This window comes from Microtus oregoni, unplaced genomic scaffold (genome assembly GCF_018167655.1).
Source record: "Microtus oregoni isolate MIOR12 unplaced genomic scaffold, Mior012 000046F_ref0000063, whole genome shotgun sequence".
Taxonomy (NCBI): domain Eukaryota; kingdom Metazoa; phylum Chordata; class Mammalia; order Rodentia; family Cricetidae; genus Microtus; species Microtus oregoni.
The window spans coordinates 1,802,558-1,823,872 of record NW_024543220.1 but is presented as its reverse complement, the minus strand read 5'-3'; the positions used below and the strand labels follow the sequence as shown (position 1 = coordinate 1,823,872).

The window sequence follows — 21,315 nt, the reverse complement described above, 5'->3', positions numbered from 1 at the left end:
AAGCTGTATCTCAGAGGTTTCTGGGAGATGTGATTTTCACGGAGCCTAACTGCGAATGTTAAAAACTGAGCCACAGAGAGCATTTTAATTAATTACCTATGATTTTTAAGTAAATTAGAACCGAGAGTGTGGTCGCATCTTTGAGCAGAAACAGCTGGGTTTTGTCAGGGTGGAAGGACACGGCGTTGGCATTTCTTCTGCATGGGGGAGTGTGGGGGTCAAATACCATACAGACTCACACTTTAGCTTTATAGAAAGCTTCCTAAGCACTATTTTTTGGGGCAAAGGCTTCATTCACCACAGAGTTCAGTTATACTGTGATATATCAGAACAGAAATGTATTAATAACACTGGGCTGAATGAAGACCTGGGCCGCCCTTCTGGAAAGTTGCCAGTCCAGGCCCAAGAACAGCATCATCTACTGAATGGATGTGGGAAGCCTAAAGGGAATAAAAGTGGGAGCATTTCCTGGCTTCCCTCTTCAGCCTCAGCACTAGCTCCCCGTCACCCTCCCCAGATGTCTTCACACTGCTCTGTGGTAAGGCATCAGCCCCCAGTCATCCTCTTCATCTGAGAACCTGTCTGTCTCTGGGAGTCCTTTAAGGACAGGGGCCAGGCACATTTGTAGTTGTGTCTGGGTGACAGTGGCACAATGCTTAACATACAAGTAGGCCCCCAATTAATAGTAACTGAGGTGAATTCAGTTGTAAAATCAAAGAAATTATAGACACAATACTGTTCAAACATAGAGAAAAAAAACTGTTAAGGAAATGACTGACTTTGATTTATGTCATTTTTAGCAGAAAGAACCCAAATCAAATCTACCTGAAACCATAATGAGGCTTAAAATAAAGATGACAAAGTGACAGCTTGGAGCAGGCAGCAAAGAAGGGGCATCCTGCCGCGTCAGAGGTTTTCACCCCCGTGTGGTGGAAATGAGTAGAAAGCTGAGCTTCGGGACCCTCTGCATGAGACCAGCGCCACCCAAAGTTCTGTGTTCAGGTGAACGGTTTCTGCAAGATGCTGGCCATACTCTGAGCCTTGAGGAACATAGAGGACTCCAACCCACAAAGCAAGGGTGCCCAGGTCAGGTGGTCTCAGTGGTCTGTCTGAGTGTGACCCAGGACATGTGGCTGAGGGTCCATGACGCAAGATTGCTCCTGACAAGAACTCCAGGCTGGGACACTGAATTTTATTCTGTAAACATGAGGGAGCCACAGAAAATGTTTCATCAAGAGATGCTATGCAATTAGCATTTTTAGGAAAGTAGTATGTTTTGAAGGATGAATTCCGTGCAAAGCAGGGAAGTGAGCACTTAGGAAATTCTTGTTTGGGGGCGAGATGCTTTTGCAATGTATCATCTCATTTCATCTTCACAAGCATCCCAACAGGGTTGGCAGCGCTGCCTCAGTTCCACAAACGAGAAATGCAGGCTCAGAGATTGGCAACCAAGCTGGGTGGGGTGGGTAGAGATTTCTACCCAGAGCTAAATGACTCCCAAAATACTGCAGTTTCAATAACAGCCCAGATGGAGCTCAGGGAGCGGAGGCAAATGAATGGGCCGCAAAGAATCTTGTGAGGAACGTGTGTTGGCAGATGTTGGCAACTGAGGGAAAGGTGAAGGAAGAAAGGGAACCATGACAAGTGACACGAGGGGCAGCTGTCGGAAAGAAGGAATGCGCTTCCTTGGGGGAAGGGGAAGATGGGGGAGTGACATGTACCGGGTGCCTGTAGTAAGCCAACTGTTTTCATGTGTTTAAAAATTAGAAAGTGCGTGTGTGATGTGTGCAGAGAAAAGACAAGTTTAATTGAAGGCATGCCTGGATTCCAGAAGGAGAGAAGCGTGTGTAACAAAACACATGAGGCCTAGGTTCAGTCTGTTCCACACATTTCACGTGTGTGTGTGTGTGTGTGTGTGTGTGTGTGTGTGTGTGTGTGTGCAGTGTGTGTGCATGGGTGTGTGCGTGTTCCGGTGAGGGTTGCGGATTTTTTTGATAAGGAAATCTGTTTGCAGAGGAAATGAAAGTCAACAGCCCACATTTAAAATTTGGCCAAAGGGACAAGACAATTAAACAGGCACAGAGAAATGGGTGACCCTTAGCATGTTATCACAGAAGACTAAAGTTCAGGGAAGGTAGAGACCAAGAGCAGCAGAGAAGCCAGCAAGGGGTGTCTCAAGAGTACAGGGCAGGTGGGGTAGGCAGGATCAGCACATCACTGGGTGGATAGCACAATTACAGAAGTTATAAGTGGGGGCTATACTCTTTTAAGAGCCCCAAACATCGCCCTTTGTCTCAGAACCTAAGGAAAGACAGAGCCTGCCCCATTTTCCTGTCTCATTGCGGAATGTTTCATGAACACACTGGCCACTTCCTCTTCTGCCTCCTCAAGAACACCAGCCTTGGCGCATATCAGGCCATATGTGGGGGAGGGGGTGGCATCTCTTCCTCTACCATGTCACAAATTATTTGAGGATCATAAAAGTGCTAGTTACTCTTTGCAGGACAGGCGGGCAACACCCCTAAACTCTTTCAGCAAGGGCTGGGAACTGCCAAGAATATTGGGCTGGTAACCTAGTGAGCACTTCCACATCCATGTCTGAAGGGCTCATGAGGTGCCTGGCAGGGCCTTAGCATTTCACGCAGCAAAGCATTTCATTCTCGTAACAACCCTGTGAGGCACACACCATTTTCCAAGGGAGGGGAGACACCTGTGTGAAGGCTCAGACTGACTCCAGTCACAGAATTTTAATTTGGATTCTCACCCCAGGTGACCGTCACTGCATCTCGACTTGACATTACTGGCGACACACTCTGGTGGCAGAAGGGACTCCTGCTACTATCCCATGGGAAGCAAACATCTCGCTTCTGGCTGGTGAGAGTGGAGGGTGACCCTCAGGTGGATGGATGTCAGGGATTCTTCAGTGTCTAGCCAGCTACTGAAGGATGCAGGCCCATTTCCTCATCCCAGATTCCTCCCCTCAACCCCGTACCTTTCCTTTTCTCCTGCCCCAGGTAGGAACACAGAAGAAGAAGACCCAATAGTCTGAAGACATTATAAGGCTCTGCCATTGACTTGACCACACAAATTCTCAGCTAGTTTGAGGGCTCTCCAAGTTGATCTACAAAGAGAGGGTGGTAACGCTGACTTGAAAGGCTGCTTGCAGAAGGGAAGAGACCATGTCTGAACTCTGAATGGTGATCGCGTTAGCCCCAGTGCGGTCGCATTAGCCCCAGTGCGGTTGTTCCACTTCCCGTTTACCCTCTGTGCCTCCAGAAGTTCAAATGATGATGGAGGAAGGTCATTGGCTAATAAAGGAACTGCCTTGGCCCATTTCATTGGTTAGAGGATAGGTGGGAGGAGTAAACAGAACAGAACGCTGGGAGGAAGAGGAAGTGAGCTCAGAGTCTCGACCGCTCTGCTCTCGGGAGCAGACGCCTGAGAGAGATGCCATGCCCCGTTCCCGGGATGAAGCTCCGACCCAGGATGGACATAGGCTAGAATCTTCCTGGTAAGCGCACCTTGGGGTGCCATACACAGATGATTAGAAATGGGCTAAATTAATATGTGAGAATTAGCCTAGAAGAGAATGGGCCAAGCAGTGTTTAAATGAATACAGTTTGTGTGTTGTTATTTTGGGCATAAGCTAGCCGAGCAGGCAGCCGGGGTACTTGGGAACGCAGCCCCGCTGCCCTTACTACTTCAAAATGAGACCCAACCCTACCTTTAAAGCCCTACAAACTGTAAAGTACTGCCTGGCTAGTGAGAGAAGGGAGCCTCAATTGAGAAAATGCCCGCATTACAGGGTGCGGGCGAATCTGCCCGGCATTTTCTTAGAGGAAGGGCCAGCCCATTGTGGGTGGTGTCATCCCTAAGCTGGTGGTGATCCTGGGTTCTATAACAAAGCAGGTTGAGCAAGCCAGGAAGTAGAACTCCTTCATGGCCTCTGTATCAGCTCCTGCCTCCAGGTTTATGGCCTGTATGAGTCCCTGTCCTGATTTTCTTTGATAAAGAGCAATATGGAAGTATAAGCCAAATAAACCCTTTCCTCCCCCAAGTTGCTTTGGTCATGGTGTTTCATCACAGCAATAATAGCCCTGACCTAAGACACCAGGTCATATATGTCCCCTCTCCGCCCTTTTCAGGGGATCAGCTCCTCCTCAGAAGACTAGAATTACTTAGCATTACCATCATCATCTTTTTCTTCACATTTGTATTTAAAGGCATTGGCAATAAAAAGGAAACCAGCTAGCTTGTTACACTAAGTGATCTAGGTAGATGTCGATTCCTCTCTAACTCCAGAAGCAACTCCAAGGCTAGGAAGACTTCCATCTTCTACAAAATGCAGAATTTAGTAGGTACTTAATAGCTGATTGTCTATTGGATGACAAGCATTGGTGGGCTCAAATGGTTCACTGAAGTATAGATGCTTGCCTTTGCATACCCACATCTTGGATAATCTTGACCTTTTGATAGAGTCCTTATAGAGTATATATGTTTCAAAGCCCCAAGTCAGGATATGAGGTATAAGCAAGCTACAATACTAGGAAAAGGTCATGGACATGGAAAGTCTCTCCACACTCATTTTCTAATTAGCTTTTGATATGATAATACAGTACAAACACTAGCCATCCATCCCAGCAATCCAAATTTTGTCAAGATGAAGATGTTTGTCCACCAGAGCAGAATCCACGTGGACCTCCAGGGCCAAGCTCCTAAAAATCTTTCCAAGGTCATTGTCCCCTAAGGCTCCAAAGGTCTTAGAACAGTATGGACTACTAAACAGACTGGGTGCTTTGATCCATCCACTTTATCCACAGTGATGGGCAGATGTACTTCTAAGTCCAAGGTGGACGTTGTTATCCAAGGCCTGGGCTGCCTTCAGGTCTTACCCCCAAGCTCTCTAGTTTTAGTCAGTTCTCTAAATTTTCAGTAGAATGGGGAACAAGAGACCCTAAATTCTGTCTGAATACTCTACCCGCCAGTGGTGATGTACTTTATCTATCACAGGGGCTTGCTTAACGGGGTCTGGTCTGGTTGATCCGATGTCTGGTATGCTACCGTCAGTCTCTTTTGCAGGTTTTGGTATGCACAGTGCATCTCAGCCACTCAAGTAGTGGGGATGACGAGGAGCCACAGGAGAACAGATGACCCAGCCTGGCTCTTTGGGCCACTTGTCACAGGCTTTAATTTCTTCACGGTCATATCTGTGTCTCCCTTCTACACTTCCATTCCCAGTGGACAGGAGAGAGAACACACCCTCTCACTTCCCACCCATCCCTCCCTCATCCCCATTTCCTCGGAGCAGCTTTTAAGCCCAATGGGTCTCCATTTACTTCAGAAACCGTCATTTTTCTTTGATTTATGATTTGTTTTAAGGACTAGAGCTTGGGTGACAAGCTCCCTTTCCTTGAAACGTGTCCATCTCTGTAGGAACAAGCCAGAAGAGCAACAGGGAGGGAGTCTTTTGAAGTTGCTTTAGACTTCCTAGGTTTCCATGGTAACTTGTCACTGTGGCATCTCCACTACATTTTGGGGCTTTCTCTTCCACTAAGAGTGGGTAGAGCAACCTGTTCTTTCTCAACAGCAACCCATCAGAGGAGAGCGTATTTCCAGTGCCCTGCCTCTCCTCTTCTCATTCCTGTCCTTAATCCTACACTTCTGTCTATGGGAAGTTCATTGTGTGGCGTGGACCAAGATTCAATGCAGTGGTGGTGGTGTTTCTATGCCTGGACAGGCAGAGCCTTGCTTGATACTTAGAGATAGGGTATCTCGGCCCCAGTCTGGACCATATTTATTCACCAACTCAGATATTTCTGTGCTGGTACAAGAAGGCAAATGAGGGAAGGCTCTGGTCTATGGAGAAATGATCCATCCTTTGAGAAGAAGGGCAAAATCTTTTACCCCACCCTCATTCTGGATACTGAGAACCAATACTAGGCCTCATAATAGTTATGAATGTGTTTTTGCTATCCCTGCTCCTGGGCTGTCCTGCTCCCCAAAACAATTTAACTATTCATTAAAGAAACTTCTCCCCAAAGACACATCAAGTGTTCCATTAAAAAGCATCCACAGATCTGGTACACCCTAAAATGCTTTGAATCGTTCACCTCCAAACCCTCCCCTGGCTGTATCCTTCAATTTTGATACATTCTTATTCTTACTCAGTCATGGGGCCACCATTCTTACACTGCTCTAATCAAATACCACATTGAAAAGATGCCTTAATCCAAGATTCTGGTTATTAATTCATTTGAGTTCACTTCTGTGGTCCAACCAGAATGTGTGAGTTTGTCTTCTCCCTTACCACACAAGCAACTGAATCAGTTTTCTCTTCTTGATGGGTTGCCTTTTTAACACCTGCAGTCATCTTGGGACATACAAAAAGGGACTCACAGGATGCTTATTTGGCCGTCATGACAGCAGACTTGGTCTGTATTGTAGAGAAAGGAAGCTGAGAGCAGGCTAGAGAACAGATATGTTCTTAGAAGATTTCCTAGAAGCTCCGCAACAAAACATCCTTTTGTTCCAGTTACAGGGCGTTTGAATATTCTGGACAATGCTGGAGAACCAGACGGCTTTGTGGACATGCTCTTGAATTCTCGGTGTCTACATAAGAGGTCATAGGTTTCATTTTTGTGCTGGGCCCCTAGTGGTGCAGAGGGAGGCTCTTGGATATATAACGCTGCAATGACTTCTGGAGCACAATGTTAGCACCCTAAGCCTAACTTGGCCACCCCAGACGTGGATGCAGTACTCTCTACCTCCACGGAAACTAGGAGTGCCAGGCTATAGAGTCTCCAACAGTACACATCCCAGAAAGCAGCAGGGAAGCAGATAAACTCATACAATATTGAATGTCAATCGGTGAAGACTCCTGGGTGACTGCAATGGATATATGACAGGGTGGAATGGAAACTGATGTCCCTTCAATAAATCAAGTCTTTGGCCATGACCTTAAAGGCCCTTAATGATGTCTACCTGTTTGGTATCACCTCCATCTCTGTCCCACTCTGTACCATCACAATCATCCTCATGATCAATTTCTCCAGACCTAACAGTTTCCCAAGTGCTTTGTTCATCTTGGGGTGCTTTTTGTAAGGAATGATGTTTCCCATGTCTTCTTAGAGCCTTCTACTTTCACGATGCTTCCTCCCCCACATCTTCTTGGAGCCTACTACCACCCCTCATGCAGGATCCTGTCCCATCTCCACCATTGCTAAAAGGCTTTGCATGTTCTCCCGTATCTGCAATGTCCCATCACTTTCTCCTTCTTGTTCTCATTTTACTCCACACTTCTCTTCATCCAACACAATTTGTATAATTACAGTACTTGCCTATTTTTCTGTCTTTCCAAATAGAATGTGAGCTTGCTTCATGGACTTTCTCTTCTTCTCTACTGTATCCCAAGTAAACCGTATGTGGCACATAGGAGTAACTCGGTATTTACTGAATGAAGAAATGAGGGACTAGGGTAGGGACTAAACTGAAAGGAACTACCTATATGAGGATTCATTTTTTTTCTATCTCCATAGCACATGCCATAAGGTGTCTTGGTGGCACTGCAGCAATGACATAAAGCCACTGAGGTGGGAGACCAGCATCACTGAAGGTAGTTATTTCAAAAAGAAATATCTCAAGGACTGGAGTGATAGCTCAGCAGTTAAAAACACTGGTTGTTTTTTCTTCCTGAAGCCCAAGGTGGTTCAATACCCAGAACCAACCATAGTGGCTTACAACTATCTGTAACTTCAGTTCCAGAGGATCTGACACTGCCTTCTGCCTCTGCGGGCACTGCACACCACATGTTGTCTACAAACATGCGTGCAGTAAAACACCCATACACACAAAAATAATAAAAAATGAAAATAAATTAAGAAAAGAAATATCTCACTGTCAAAATAATAATATCAAAATTGTTATGAGCACAATGGCCGGCATTGTTGTAAGTCCTTCAGATGAGTTAACTCTAATTCTCACAGCAATGCTTGAAGTGAGAACTATTTTTAGCTCTTTTTAATAGATGAGAAAATTGCAGCAAGGCATGAAAGACAGATAAGGAATGTCCCAATGTCACATGGCTAGTGCAATGTTTCTTTAGTCCTGGACTATATCTTCATGAAAAACCCATAATTATCTTTTTTTATTGGGTGACTCTGTTTCCCAGGCAAGGACTCTGGGCCCCCAGTTAGGAAGCAGGCTATAGAAGGTGACTCCTACAAGCAAGTGTGCCTGGGAACATCACAGAGGTGAGGGTTGAATTCCCATACCAACTTTCTTGATGCCTTCACCAACCACCCCCATTTCCATCTCCTTCCCCATTCTGTTCCAGCATTTTATTTTGAAATTCAAGAATAAAGTATTCCCGTGTCTTAGTCAGGCCACGGAAGGGTAGCATTCTTCAGTGCTTTGTGAGCAGGTGATAGAGCCTCCTGGTGTGACCATCACCAACCACAGTGTGCATAGCCAGGAAAGCTTACTTTTCTGTTCTGAGGCCAATATTTATGACAGGAGTGGCAGCCCTGCTGGCAATTCTACAGCCCTTGGGGGTCTGAAATCTTCCTGCTTCTTGGATTGCTAGAGTGAGCCACCCTGGCCACAGGCTCTATATAAAGTACACCTGAAGGTTATTTCCCAATCTTCCCGGCAACGTGTCTCCTCCTCTAAACGACATTTGCTGTCAAAATAGACCCTTCAAGAACATGTTTTGAATGCAATTATCAAATGCTAATAAATATTCAGGTACGTGCCTTGCAAGGGGTGAAAAACATTCTGGGTGTGAGCTAGACTGTAAACATCTGTTTGAGATTTTGAAAGACTGTAAGGCAGAGAGTCTGGGGAAGAGCTGGGATGTCCTGGTGAAGGCTCACATCAAACTACAAAAGCAGACTAGCAGCATAAATGTATGACTTTTAGACCAGAGTCATTTCTGATTGGCTGTAGTGACCCTGAGCTCGTCTCGGCCTGTGAAAATGGACTTTTCTCAGGGCATATACATCATAGTAAGAGCCACCATTTATTATAAGCTTTGCATATTTCCAAGTCACTTGCTTATTGGATTTATTCTCTCTTCCTGGAATATCTAATTTACCTGGTCCTCTGCTTTGTATCTTCTCTCTCTGACCAATGAATTTTGAAGTCATGACCTGGAGGCATGAAGCTTAAGATTTAGTGTCTCTCTTGACCTTATAGGAACGCCTGCTTCCAAGCAGGCCAGAGCTAGGGACTGGAAATGGTGAGAGGCTGGGAGAGAAGGCTGATAGGAAAATGTGAATGCTTATAGGACTCCTTCAAATCACCCTCGCGCCTGAATGAAGCAGTGTTCAGGACACGTCCCTAAGACTTTGCCATCGCGCCAAACTCAGGTTTTCAAAATGTCTGCCCTTAAGCAAGACCTTCATCTGCCAGAAGATGGGGACATCGTGCTGAGTGTCTGGGGCCTTGATGCACGGTTGGCTACCTCTTCCCATCACATGGCATCACTGATTCATATATCACAACAGTCATTCAAAACTGATAGCTTGAGCTTCTCCAGAGAATTCTCTTCATTCCCCCCATGGAGTGGCAAGGTAGAAGAGGTCACAGCAATCACAGATGGTATGAAAAGAACCTTTAACTGTTTCCTTTCACCCATTACCATTCATGCCCCCAATTCTGGTAACAATCTCCTTCGTATGCCTCCTAATTGCTTTGAGAAGGGGGAAGAGGAAGCCTGTGCAGGGGATGTGTGCAGAAGACATGAAGAGAAATTGTGGAGATACTGGCACTTGCAAAGCACAGAACTGGAGTTTAGTGAGACACAGAGGTGTTCAGCATGGGTACCCAGGCCAGAGGCAGCAGTCTAGGCTACAAGAATATAGGCCCAGTCCAGGCTTAAGATTCATTTCTGCCAGCTACTAGCTGAATGATCTAGGATAACACACATGACCACTCTTATCTAAACCATGGAGTGTCTGGCTGGATGGTGTCTAAAGTTTTTTTCTATTTCCAAGGTTCCCGGACTTCAGGTTAAGGTCATAAACTCCATGAATTCAGGTATCTTTCATATTCTGCTTTCTAAAGGAGTTGAAGATGTTTTGTTACACGGGAAGATAGGTTCTAGTACTGCTCGGTGAATGTGAAGAAGACGGTGAGGTCCCATAAAAGGGGCTACTGTCACAGTAGGGGCTACAGATAAGGCAGGGCGCCTTAGAAGACGGCTGCGCAAAACCAAAATATACAATTTGCTTTTCTAACACAGTCGCTCTGCAGCTATTTATCAAGCTGCAGACATGCTCCTGACCCAGGAGATACCTGAAGGGAGGCATTCTGTAACTAAGGCAGACTGGTCTGATGCCCGTGGCGCATAGGTATCAGAGCAGGTGGAGAAACGAGCAAATACAGAATCCATTCCAGACACCTAGTCCCCAGATCTTGGTTCCTAATGTCATTATCTAATAAAAGGAAACAGAGCTTGGCAGAAAGATTGTGCAGGGAGGGAGCAGAAAACACACAAGGCGACCTAGAGCAGCTCACGGTGTTCAAAAGTCAGTGTACAAACAAGGAACCAACCAAACACAAAACAGCAGAAAACAAAACCCCACATACTGGGGTATGTCAAAGGACAAAGGAACCAATTAGAAGACTTCTCAAACGCCAAGGCTGGCAGAATAGAGAGACCAAGAGAAACAGCACTGGACTATAATTCAAACAACAAAATCAATGCCCTCGGGTCCACACCATTATAAGCGAGTGACCAAGTGAATCAAATGTGGAGAGCAAGAGGCAAATCCTCGATCTAGGATAACTCCAAGTTAGTTCTGTGGCTGCTCTACCCGACAGGGGTGTTTCCATCCTAGCACCCAATCCTCCTGGGTGGCTACACACGTGACTGTCTTCAAGAGGAATATAGCATAGAAATAAGAGGAAATAATTTACAGTGGAGAAACACAACCTCTTCCAACTGATCAGGGCAGCATTGGCAGTCACGAGTACAAGTCATGCTGAAATGATGAGATATCAATGGACCTTTACATTTGTGATCTCCCTTCCCCGAACCAAAATCTTAACAGAGGAGTATCCTATAATATGCTTGACCAATATTCCAAAACTGCCAGGGTCATCTAAGTCCAAGAAGACTTAGGGTGGTGCCGCAGCCAAGAGAAACCTAGAGAAACAGCAACATTGAATGCATCTTGGTGCCAGGGATGGGATCATAGAACAGAAAAGGACACCAGATAAACCTAAGGGGATCTGGCTGAGCCATGAACTTTAGTTAATAATAATGCACCAACATTCATTCAACCACTGTAACTGATGTGTCGCGATAAAACAGCGATATTAATAAAAACATAAAAATAGTGCCTGGTCTGATCTTGAAACATATCCTTCCCAACACATATGTTTTTAACAAGACCAACTGAGCATGACTTATTTTCATAAATCAGAGCATGGGTATATGGACTGAGTGTGATACCTTAACTATTTATAATGCTTGCACAAGTTTAAAAATTAATTTTAAAAGTTAATGCTTGTGTTCATGCACACCACATCACACATGGAAGTCAGAGGAAAGTCTGTGGAAATTAGCTCTCATCTTCCATCCTATAGGTCCCAGGAATCGAACACAGGTCACCAGACTTGGCTACATCTCACCAGCTCTCAATTTTCCTTAAATCTAAAAGTGTTCTAAAAATTAAGTATTTACTAAAAAGCAGGGAGTCTCTCTTAGTGGTTTTGAAGAAACAAGCTTCCACTGGTTCTACCCCTGCATGGAGAGGAATTCCATCATCACCACTGTGACGCTGGCAAGGATCTTAAGACTCAGAGGAGAACCCAATCACAAATGTGAGCCCAATTTCTAAGACCCTCAACTGAGACCCCTGTTAAGCTGCATCTTGAATTCTTACTCAAGGAACCCATGAGATAATAAATGTTAATAAAAAGCAACAAAACACAAAATAATATCTATCTAGGCAAGAAGAGGCATACTCACAGGGTGGTTATAGCACGTGCCTTTAATCCTAGCACCCGGGAGGCAGAGGAAGGTGGATCTCTGTGAGCTCAAGGTCAACCTGGTCTACAGAACAAGTTCCAGGACAGGTTCCAAAGCTACACAGAGAAACCCTGTCTCAAAAAACAAAAACAAGTAAACAAACAAATAAATAAAGGGGGGAGGGAGGAAGGGAAGGAAGAAGGAGGAAGGAAGGAAAGAAAGAAGAGGCACACAAACAAAATTTAAATTAATTACACTGTAAAGCACACTTGGCGCGTTCACTGAATTGCTAGTCAAGGACACTCTGAGGGGGAACCTCGAAGCAGGGATCTGAACCTAAATAAAGAGATATCCATGAGTTGTTCCCTTGGTCAAAGATATCAGGCAGCTCCAGGGTCTGAAGAAACCTTTGTATGTGTTGGAACAGAAAGGTAGCCAGTATGACTGGAGAGGCATGAGTGTGTGCACAGGAAGAAACAGAAAGGGAGCCGAGAAAGGCAAGGTCAGTCAGGATGTAGAGACTTTCAAACAAAGTAAGGAGTTTGGGTTTTAATTTCAATTGAAAGTCAGTAGACTACTAGTGACAGGAGCTAACTGGCATATCTGATTCACAGTGTAAGCGATTTATGCTGGGATGGCAAGATGACGCAGTGGGAGAAGGCACTTGTCACCAAGTCTGACAACCTGAGTCTGATTCCTGGGATCCATGTAGTGGCAAGAACCCACTCCCCAGGGTTAGCTTCTAGTCTCCACATGTATGCCAGAATGCACGCACACACAGTAATGAACATTTCAAAGGATAAAAGATTCATGCTAACTGATCTGTTCAGAAAGGATCAAGGTATAGCCATGGTGGAGTCAGGGTGGCCAGTAAGGGACTTCAGTGTTGTTTAGACAAAAGATGGTGGAGCCTTAGCCCTGGCTGCGTGTAGAGAAGAAGGAAGGCAATTCAATCCAGCAATTACTGGAGGACTGTGAGAAGGTTCTTGATGCTATAAGCATGGACTAGGGATTCCAACTCATTTTGTAAACCCTTGTACCTAAGAAGCTTCCAGGGAAGGGTCACATGTGAGCAGGGTAGTCATGTGCCCCTGTGCCACACAGTCTGTCCCTGTGTTATCCTGCTCCTGAGCCTCTAAATACCCCTATGATTCATTCCGATGGTTGCTTGCACGCACGTGGGGCTGTGCCTATCTGGGCTACATCTTCTGTGGAGGTGCTGCCAAAGGAAAGCTGGATCCTACCCACCACCCCCAGCCTCCTGGGCCCAATAGTGCTACCCTGCTTAATTAATAGTTTCCTCTGGCTTGAACATTCATTTAACAGTCTGTGGGTGGTTATTGTATGGTGTGTGAGGCACCCTCTCTTTATCTCTGAAACAGTCAGATACAGACCAGAGAAGTGCCCAATGAAGGCCATCTTACTGTTGGAACAGAGGAGAGGATGTGAAGACAATTCTTTAGCCTTCATTTTGGTCTTGCTAAATATATAATATATAATATATATTTATATATAATATAGTTGCATACTTATATACAATATAAATGAATATACTATATATTTATAACTCATAAAAACACATATCCAAGCAAGAAGTGAAAGAGTACAAAATTTAAAATAATTAAAATGTAGAACATGCCTAGTATGTTTGATGAATTGCTTTACTTAGAGTTATCAGTCCCCAGGAACTCAGTCATTGGAATCTTGATTTCAAATATACTTCTCCACTTAAAAATATTTGCGTGTAGTATGTATGTGTGCACATGTGTGTTGTATACATGCATGTATGTGTGAGTGTATAGGTGTATGTACATATGTGTGCATGTGATGTCATTTGTCAGGAGCTGTCTATGTTGTTTTTTGAGACAGGTCTCACAATGGCCTGGAACTTCCTAGTCAGATTAAGCTACCTGGCAGGTGAACCCTAGGGAGTCACTTGTCTCTGTCTCCGGGACTGGTATACCAAGATTTTACCATCACACCTAGTCTGTTTACATGGGCTCTGAGGACTGACCTCTGGCCCCCACGCTTGCAAAGCAAGCACTTTACTGACTGAGCCATCTTCCCAGCCCAAAGGTGTTCTTTTCTTTCTTGCTGAATCTTCCCTTTCTACCTATTTACCTACTCACATCTCGTCAGTCCCAGATACCACTGCTTTTGGTTACTACCTGCTTAGCTTCCAGCCCAATACAACCACCAGGGACCTGGCTCAGCGCAGCTACAGATACCCAAGAGAAGGCTACAAGGTCACATTTGGGAACCATCTGAGCAGTTTCAATGACTGACGGTGCTGTTGTGTCTTGGAGGTGATCAGAAGAGGTGGCTTATTCCCTAGGTTCTTTGGCAGGTCATGCATAGGGAATTGACCCCCCAGAGAACAGACTTTTCAGGTTCTGGAACAGGCTCATCTTATAATGTCTCTGACATGTAGGGTTCTATAGGTCCATACATTTCTTCCGGGTTCATGTCTGGTCCCTCAGTTTAGTTACGATAACTGAACAGGGCCAGGCCAGGCATTCACTCTCTGACCTTGAACCATATCCTCCCAACACATGTGTGTTTAACAAGACCATTTGAACATGACTTATTTACATGAGTCAGAGCGTGACAGTTGCCCTGGGCTGCGACTGCCCAGACCCGAGTCTCCCCCAGTTGCAGAGGACACTAGCTGGAGAAGGAAGGATATGGCAGAACTTCCACAAAAGAAAACACCACCATTCAAGGGATGAGAAGTCAACGGCTTTGCTATTAACTCTCTTGTTAGTTCAGGGCCTGATAGTACCAAAAAGTGTATGGATACCACTTCCCTTCCCACCCCAGCTTCATTTAGTAGCATGTTGCTTTACCTAGGGACAAAGATTTTTTAAAAATACCTCTAGGGGGAAGAGAAGGCTTTGTGACCTGAGGATAAATTAGACTCTGTGTAGCCTGGACTGTACTCTGATCAGCAGGAAGTGGCTGTGGGAAGCGCAGCTGCTGCAAAGCTGGCTGTCACACCAGTACTTCATCACGAGTATGGATTTGCCATTTTAAAGATATATACATATCATGTATCCAAGAAAGGCAGATATGTGTGACTCCCAGGAGTCGGATTGGGTAGGCCTCCCAGCTACTGAGGCCTGTGGGCACCATCTTATCTCTTGTTGTATAACTTAGACAAGCAGTCATAAAGGCCTAGGTGTGTGTGTGTATGCATGCATGCGTGTGTGTGTGTGTGTGTGTGTGTGTGTGTTCCCAGGTACCATACAAGGTGGGAGCTGGAAAGACTTCCAAGTTTATCTGTCTCACTGATTCTTGGCTCTATTTGCAGAGGAGCTCTGTGGGGTTGGTCTTGATTGGTCTGCATTAACATTTAATCAAAGCTTTCCAGGAAGTTCTGACTTGTAATGGGTGAGGACTGCCGGGGTGAAGAAAGCAAGGCCCCCACTCATTCAGTCTTCAGAACAGAGATTGCGGCTCCTCACCTATCCTGGAGGTGTCCCAGCAGTAGGAGGGCAGCGCTGTAGGCACCCTCCAGACCATCGCTTCTGTCCTCTTGCCTTTTGTCCTGAGGTCTCCAGTAGGGGGAGGTAACCCAGTCTCCTCACTGCAGGCACAGCTTTCGGCTTAGCCATTATCACTCAATTCTACTCCTGTGGCCTGTCTAGGAAAGATAAGCTAGCCAATGGCATTCTGGCTGTTAGTCTACATGTTAACTGAAGTCCTTTGGAAAGCTCTCAGGGTTGAAAGGTCCCAGGTTCTAAGCCTTGTTCTTGCCCGAAGAGAAGGGCCATTGAAGAAGGCATCCAGCCTTAGCAAATGCCAGCAAGAAGTAGAGCAGAAAGACTCCTGTCTGGGTGCTTAGTCTGAGACCTGTTTGTTCAGCTTCTCTGGAATACCCGGGAGACCTCTCTCCAACCTCAGGACAGCCCCTCATCAGAGTCTGTTTTGTGTCTCCAAAGAGCAAACAGGGTATGGCCTCACTGTGAAGAGGATACAACCTTACTTCAGACAGGCTCGCTACAAACAGGACACAGCCTCACTACAGACAGGACACAGCCTCACTACAAACAGGACACAGCCTCACTACAGACAGGACACTGCCTCACTACAAACAGGGTACAGATGCTTCACTTTTTATCTTATTTTATATTTTAAAAGGAGGATTACAAAGGGGAAACCAAGGGGCTGTACTGGTAAAATATGGGGTGAGAAACATCAGCGAATTTGGGTCCCGTTTCACTGAAGAAAGGGGGAGCCCACAGAACATAAGTGTATGCTGGGGGATGGTGGCTTCTCTATATAGAATCTCCATCACAGAGCCACCATGCCCTCTCACTCTCCCAGCCTCTGCCTTAACCACAGGTGTGGGCCCCAGGGGTGGCAGCTCTGACATGGGAACGTCCTGACTCGGATGACAAGTGAGTCACCTAAGTACCAGCTCCATGGAAAGCCTGTATCGTGTTTGGCACAGAAAGGCTTCAAGGAACAGTGCAAAACTTCAGGGCCCAAGTCCTTCCCGCATAGCCCTCCCTCCCTCCCCTAAACCAGAGCTTTCTGCATCCCAGATGCCTCTCTGTACACAGCGAGGGACAAGCTTCTCCATCCCTCAGCTTGACCTGCAGATAGAGTTCCACAGCCCACTCATCCTTCTCTCCTCGGTTTCAGCACGAAAGAGACTGGAGTCAAGCATCTGTGCAATGCCTGAAGTCGGACTGATGTCTGCTCCCTCCTGCGGGACTCATTTTCTCTTCGCCTCTCAATTGTCAGTTCTGTCTGTCCATACTCATTCCACAGAATTCACCCATCCACCTGTCCCAGGCAGTTCAAAATGTAAGCTCTAGGCTGAGCCCCCAAACCAGGAGACTTCAAAGGAAAGGAAGATGCCTGAGTAGATGGTGAGAAAGCTTTTACTTTGCTTGGACCAGAGCCGAGTCCCTCATAACTACACAGTTCTCTCCACGTACAGTCTGCTATAGGCCACTGGGCTGACTCAGTGTAAGGAAAGGGAGCAGGAATGGGAGGAGCTAGTCTTGTCTGACTGCTGCCTTGTTTTAAACCATAAGTCAAGGACGAGCACAGGCCTTTGGAGAAAAAACACTTCCTTCCTGGGTTTAACACCACAATACAGGACATGGAAGTGTAAAAGGCCCAACATATCCTGGTTTTATGCTTCTGAGTCTGAGGTCTCCAACTGCTGTCATGGAGGTATGATAGCCCCAGTCTCTCTTCCATCTAAGCACGGAGATCCCCAAGGCTCTAGACACTGAGGACTGTATCTCATTTCCTTTCACATCCCTAACAGCCAGTATAGTGGTCAGTAGGTGACGGGAATAGACTGTTGATGCACCAAGAGATGAGGGAGCGGAATGAAGCCTACTAGCCATGCTCCGCTGCTCTACCCTCTTACCACTTCCCCGCTGGACCTGCCCAGCCTCCCCCGCCCCACCAGCGGCTTTCAGCCTTACCTCCCATGAGGAAGAGAAGCCCTGCCACATACTGCATAAGGCCTCGGTCCCAGCAGCAGCCCAGCACACCGATGATCCAGCCGAAGAGGATGATGGCCACCGCCATGCCCATGAAGCCAGCCGTCATTCTGCGCAGGTCTGTGAGGAAGCAGAAGGGAAGAAGTTAGTCTTAGGAGCTAAGGCTTAGGACAGGATAGGGTCAGGTGTATCCTGGAGCAAGGAGACGCGGGTGGCGACACTTTCTACTCAGACTCCTCTACGGGGAGAGTCGCTGATGGTGACTGTCTTCTGTGCAACGTGCCGTGAAGCTGGGTGGCTAAGCACAAGAAGAGCACACGATCCCTGGTGGCTGTTGGCTCAGTTTATCTGTGCCAGGCAAGTGCTGCCCTTCCTGTGGTTTAGCTCACCCCTAAGATGCAGGTGCTGTCTGTAGTCCTGGGTGGAGAACGGAGCCAACTGCTGAAAGGAAAACCGTAAGCAGAAGAAAGGGTGCAAGTCCAGATGTTGTGACTGCATTAGTCACAACTGCACAAGAGGAGTGAGAGCGGGAGGTGGGCTCCTGGAGCAGAGCGGGGTCTCTACAGGCAGGCTGCCTCGACCAGGCCCACCGTCCTTTAACCCAGGGTCTGCTGCACTGTAGGGCAAGTCCCATGGGAAAATCTAATGGGGCAGGTGGGGGCGAGGCTGGTCCGCAGCCAGATCCCAAGCTGGCTCTTAGGACCTAGTTTTTGCATGAAACTGTGGAAACAGAGGAAAAGCCTCCTCTTCCTTCCTGAGTCTGAGCCCCGGTGCAGCCTTTTCTTTGCATTTGCCTGTATCCGTATCCGTCCACTCTCGAGTCAGCCCCCGCTTCCGGGTAAGGGCCGTGTCTGCTCTATACCTCTACAACCTGTCAAAGCCAAGAACGAGTTGGTGAGGAAGGAGGTTGCTGGGAAAATGCTGTTCACAGTAGAAGGGAGACGGCAGAGCCGGTCCGTGTCTCCGCTGGCTACTTAGCATCTTGTCCAACTCAGCTTTTTCACTGGCTCCTTCCCTCCTGTGATCAGATGTCCCCAGAGCTACTCATGCCCCCTTTGTCTACACGCGTGGCTCTGACCTGGACTTGTTCCCCAAATGGTTTCCTTCTCTTACTCTCTTTTTGCCAGGCTGGTGTTTACTTCCTTCTGGGGAGCACCTCACCCACCCCAGTATGTTGGTCATTCCTTACTGAGACTGCCTGCACTCTCTCATGCCTGCCCACATTTAAGCCAGCGACACGAGCCCCAGCCTGCTAACAGGGCACTAAGCAAAAGCAAATCCATGTTGTTTGGCCTCTGCCCCGGGCTCTGACTCCTCTGTAACACCACAGACCATCCTAAAGGATCTCAGGGACATTTTACCCTCTCAGAGGGAGGGCAAAAATGTCAGGGTGATGGAAAAGGTGCTGGCTTGAAATCAAAGTACATCACATGCACCGCTGCCCCAACTATCTCTTCATGTTCCAGAGGAACAAATGCAACAGAGCTTCTGTCGGCCTGGGGACCTGCAAACTCATCAGGAGTCCGCCCCTCTATCCTTTCCCTCTCATATAGTCTGTCCACTCCGACCCATCCAGAGTCGTGCATGGCTGGAAGAAAGGACCTCTGCCCCTAACAGAGCACAGTTTGAGTCAAGATCCCTCTACTGAAGGATCTAGTCTCTTTGTTCTGACAAGGAAAATCAGACATTGTCAGCCTCAACCAACATAATCTGGTAGAAGAGTGGGAGGCACAAACACAGAGGGAAAACAATGGCTGGCCCTCCCATCTGGGGAGGAGGATCCTGCAGCAGCTGGACAGTTCCCTAGCCCCAGAGTCAGAGATCCTGAAAGGGGCTGCAGAACAGACAGACTCCCTACCCCCACCACGCCCTGGCCCTGCCTGGTTCTCCTTTGCTGTCCTGAGCACCTAGAAGGCCTCCCCCAGCCAGGTGGGAATAACACTCTGAACTCACTTCTGTGAGTTGCCAAGGAAGCCTCATTATCACAGAACACTGAGCAGATTGCTCAGACTGCCAAATGAGTCAAGCGGAGCTATGGTGGAAGAGTCATTCGATGACAATACTAACACAGGAGCCACGCCTCCTGCACAGCCATCCAGAGCTAGAAAAGAGGAATACTCCTGCCCATGGGCCAGTCCCAGTTCCTATGGGTCAGTTCTGGGCGGTGCATTGTTTGTCCTTTTATGTCCTGACAGTCACACTCACTGCCACCAGCCCTGACTGGGATCCCTGCTTTCCTCACCACAAGGGCCTGAGCTGCCCGGTCAGTGGGGAGAGTTCTTGAGTGGATATCTGAGGCCATGCGAATTGATTCTTTACTCTCTGCTTTCTTGAAAGGCAAATGGGAAGGAAGGGAAAGAGTCCAGCTCTCTCACTGGGAAGTTTAGTAACTTAAACAGAAGGTACTTCAAGTCAGCACCCTTTCCTGGGCTCTTCCCCTCTTCGTCCCATGAAGGCTTCTGGATCCTTTTCACTGTGATCCCAGTAAGTATACTTATTCTTTCCTCTGGAGGCCAAATTCTCACTCAACATTAATGCCTGAAAGTCCTATATTGGCCCCTGGCTCCATAGCCCCTTGAGAGCAAAGATTCTGCCTAAGGAACTGAGTGAAGAGGTGGGTCACATCAAGTGAGTCCACACTGGCCAGAGACGGCCCCGTGGGTTGCTGAGGCAGGAAATCTCAAGAGAATGCCAACCAGAAAAATAGGGGGTGACATTTATTGAAGGATAAAAACAAAGTGTTTTACTTAGAAGAACATTGGAGGGGGCAGAAAAGCAGGGACACGGGAAAAATAATGCTCTTCCAAAGGTTTTCAGAAGGGTCTGGCCATCTAGGTCCCAGTGAGGGAGAAGTTGTTGCCTCCTTTCACTCAGCTCAGGTAAACTTCTGTGTCTCCCACGGGGTCTTGTTGACTGAGGTAAAGGGTTGTTCTAAGTTGTTGATGTGGAAACAGGATGAAAAGCAGAGATCCTGACCGTGTTTTCATTGACCCAGGGAAGATTTTCACAACACCCTTGAGTCTGACTTTGTCCAACCTCCGCATGAAAAAACGGCTCTTTTCTCCTTGGAAAGTTAACTGGGTTATCTATGTGATAGCTCAGGCAAGCTGCTATACTAGGTCATAAGGCAGGCAGGACAAGAAATATTCCAATTTTACAGATGAGAAAAAGGCAAGATCCAAAGACAAATAAATAAGTTATTGACAGTTTCCACGCTAGTGAGCTGCAAATAGAGTTAGCAGCTGCCTTCCTGAGCTGTGGGAGAACACGGGATAAATAAAGGAATTAAAATTGATGAGAACAAATGCACTTGGTATTTCTTCTTCCATAATCAAGCCAGAGCTATACCTAAGAGATGGGGAACAAAGGAAAGAAGAGAACAAGGAGAGTGGAGGCTGTGAAACTGGTGAAAATGGGCCAAGGCCAAAGGAATCAGGGAACCCCCTCTGCAGGATTCCCCACAGACTCCCCAGCTCATCATATAGGACCTTTTAGATTAGGTGGTAGACAGAAAAGGGGTGGAGCAGGTATTTTGAGGGAGTGCTCTGAGAAGGAATTTGAGTCTCAGATCTTCTGACCACTCCACACCACTGAGGGGCACCTATTTCTCCCAACTTCCAGGACATTGAACAGAACACTTAGGAATGTGGTAGGGACAACCCCCACTAGGGGTAGACCAGTACAGGCGGAGGGCAGGGTTCCATACTGAAGCACATGAGCATCCCTTGATAAGTGACAACTAGATGTGAAATCTTACCACTGACATACACCTCAGGCCCCTTCTATGTGGTTTCCGGAAGATGAATGTTAGAGCCGCGCCTCCAGCCTACACTGAGTGAGTAAGGTTTCTCCTGGGAAATGAACAGCCCCATTGCA

General features: G+C 46.9%; 1 protein-coding gene across 1 annotated transcript in view; it reads right to left on the bottom strand.

Moving 5' to 3' along the window:
• The window catches only part of Tmem178b (transmembrane protein 178B), a 388,626-nt gene that overhangs the window by 21,544 nt on the left and 345,767 nt on the right, over positions 1–21,315 (bottom strand). The window contains exon 3 of the mRNA XM_041634638.1: positions 17,422–17,559. Within this exon, the coding sequence (XP_041490572.1) occupies positions 17,422–17,559 (138 nt within the window). The remainder of the gene's footprint in view (positions 1–17,421; positions 17,560–21,315) is intronic.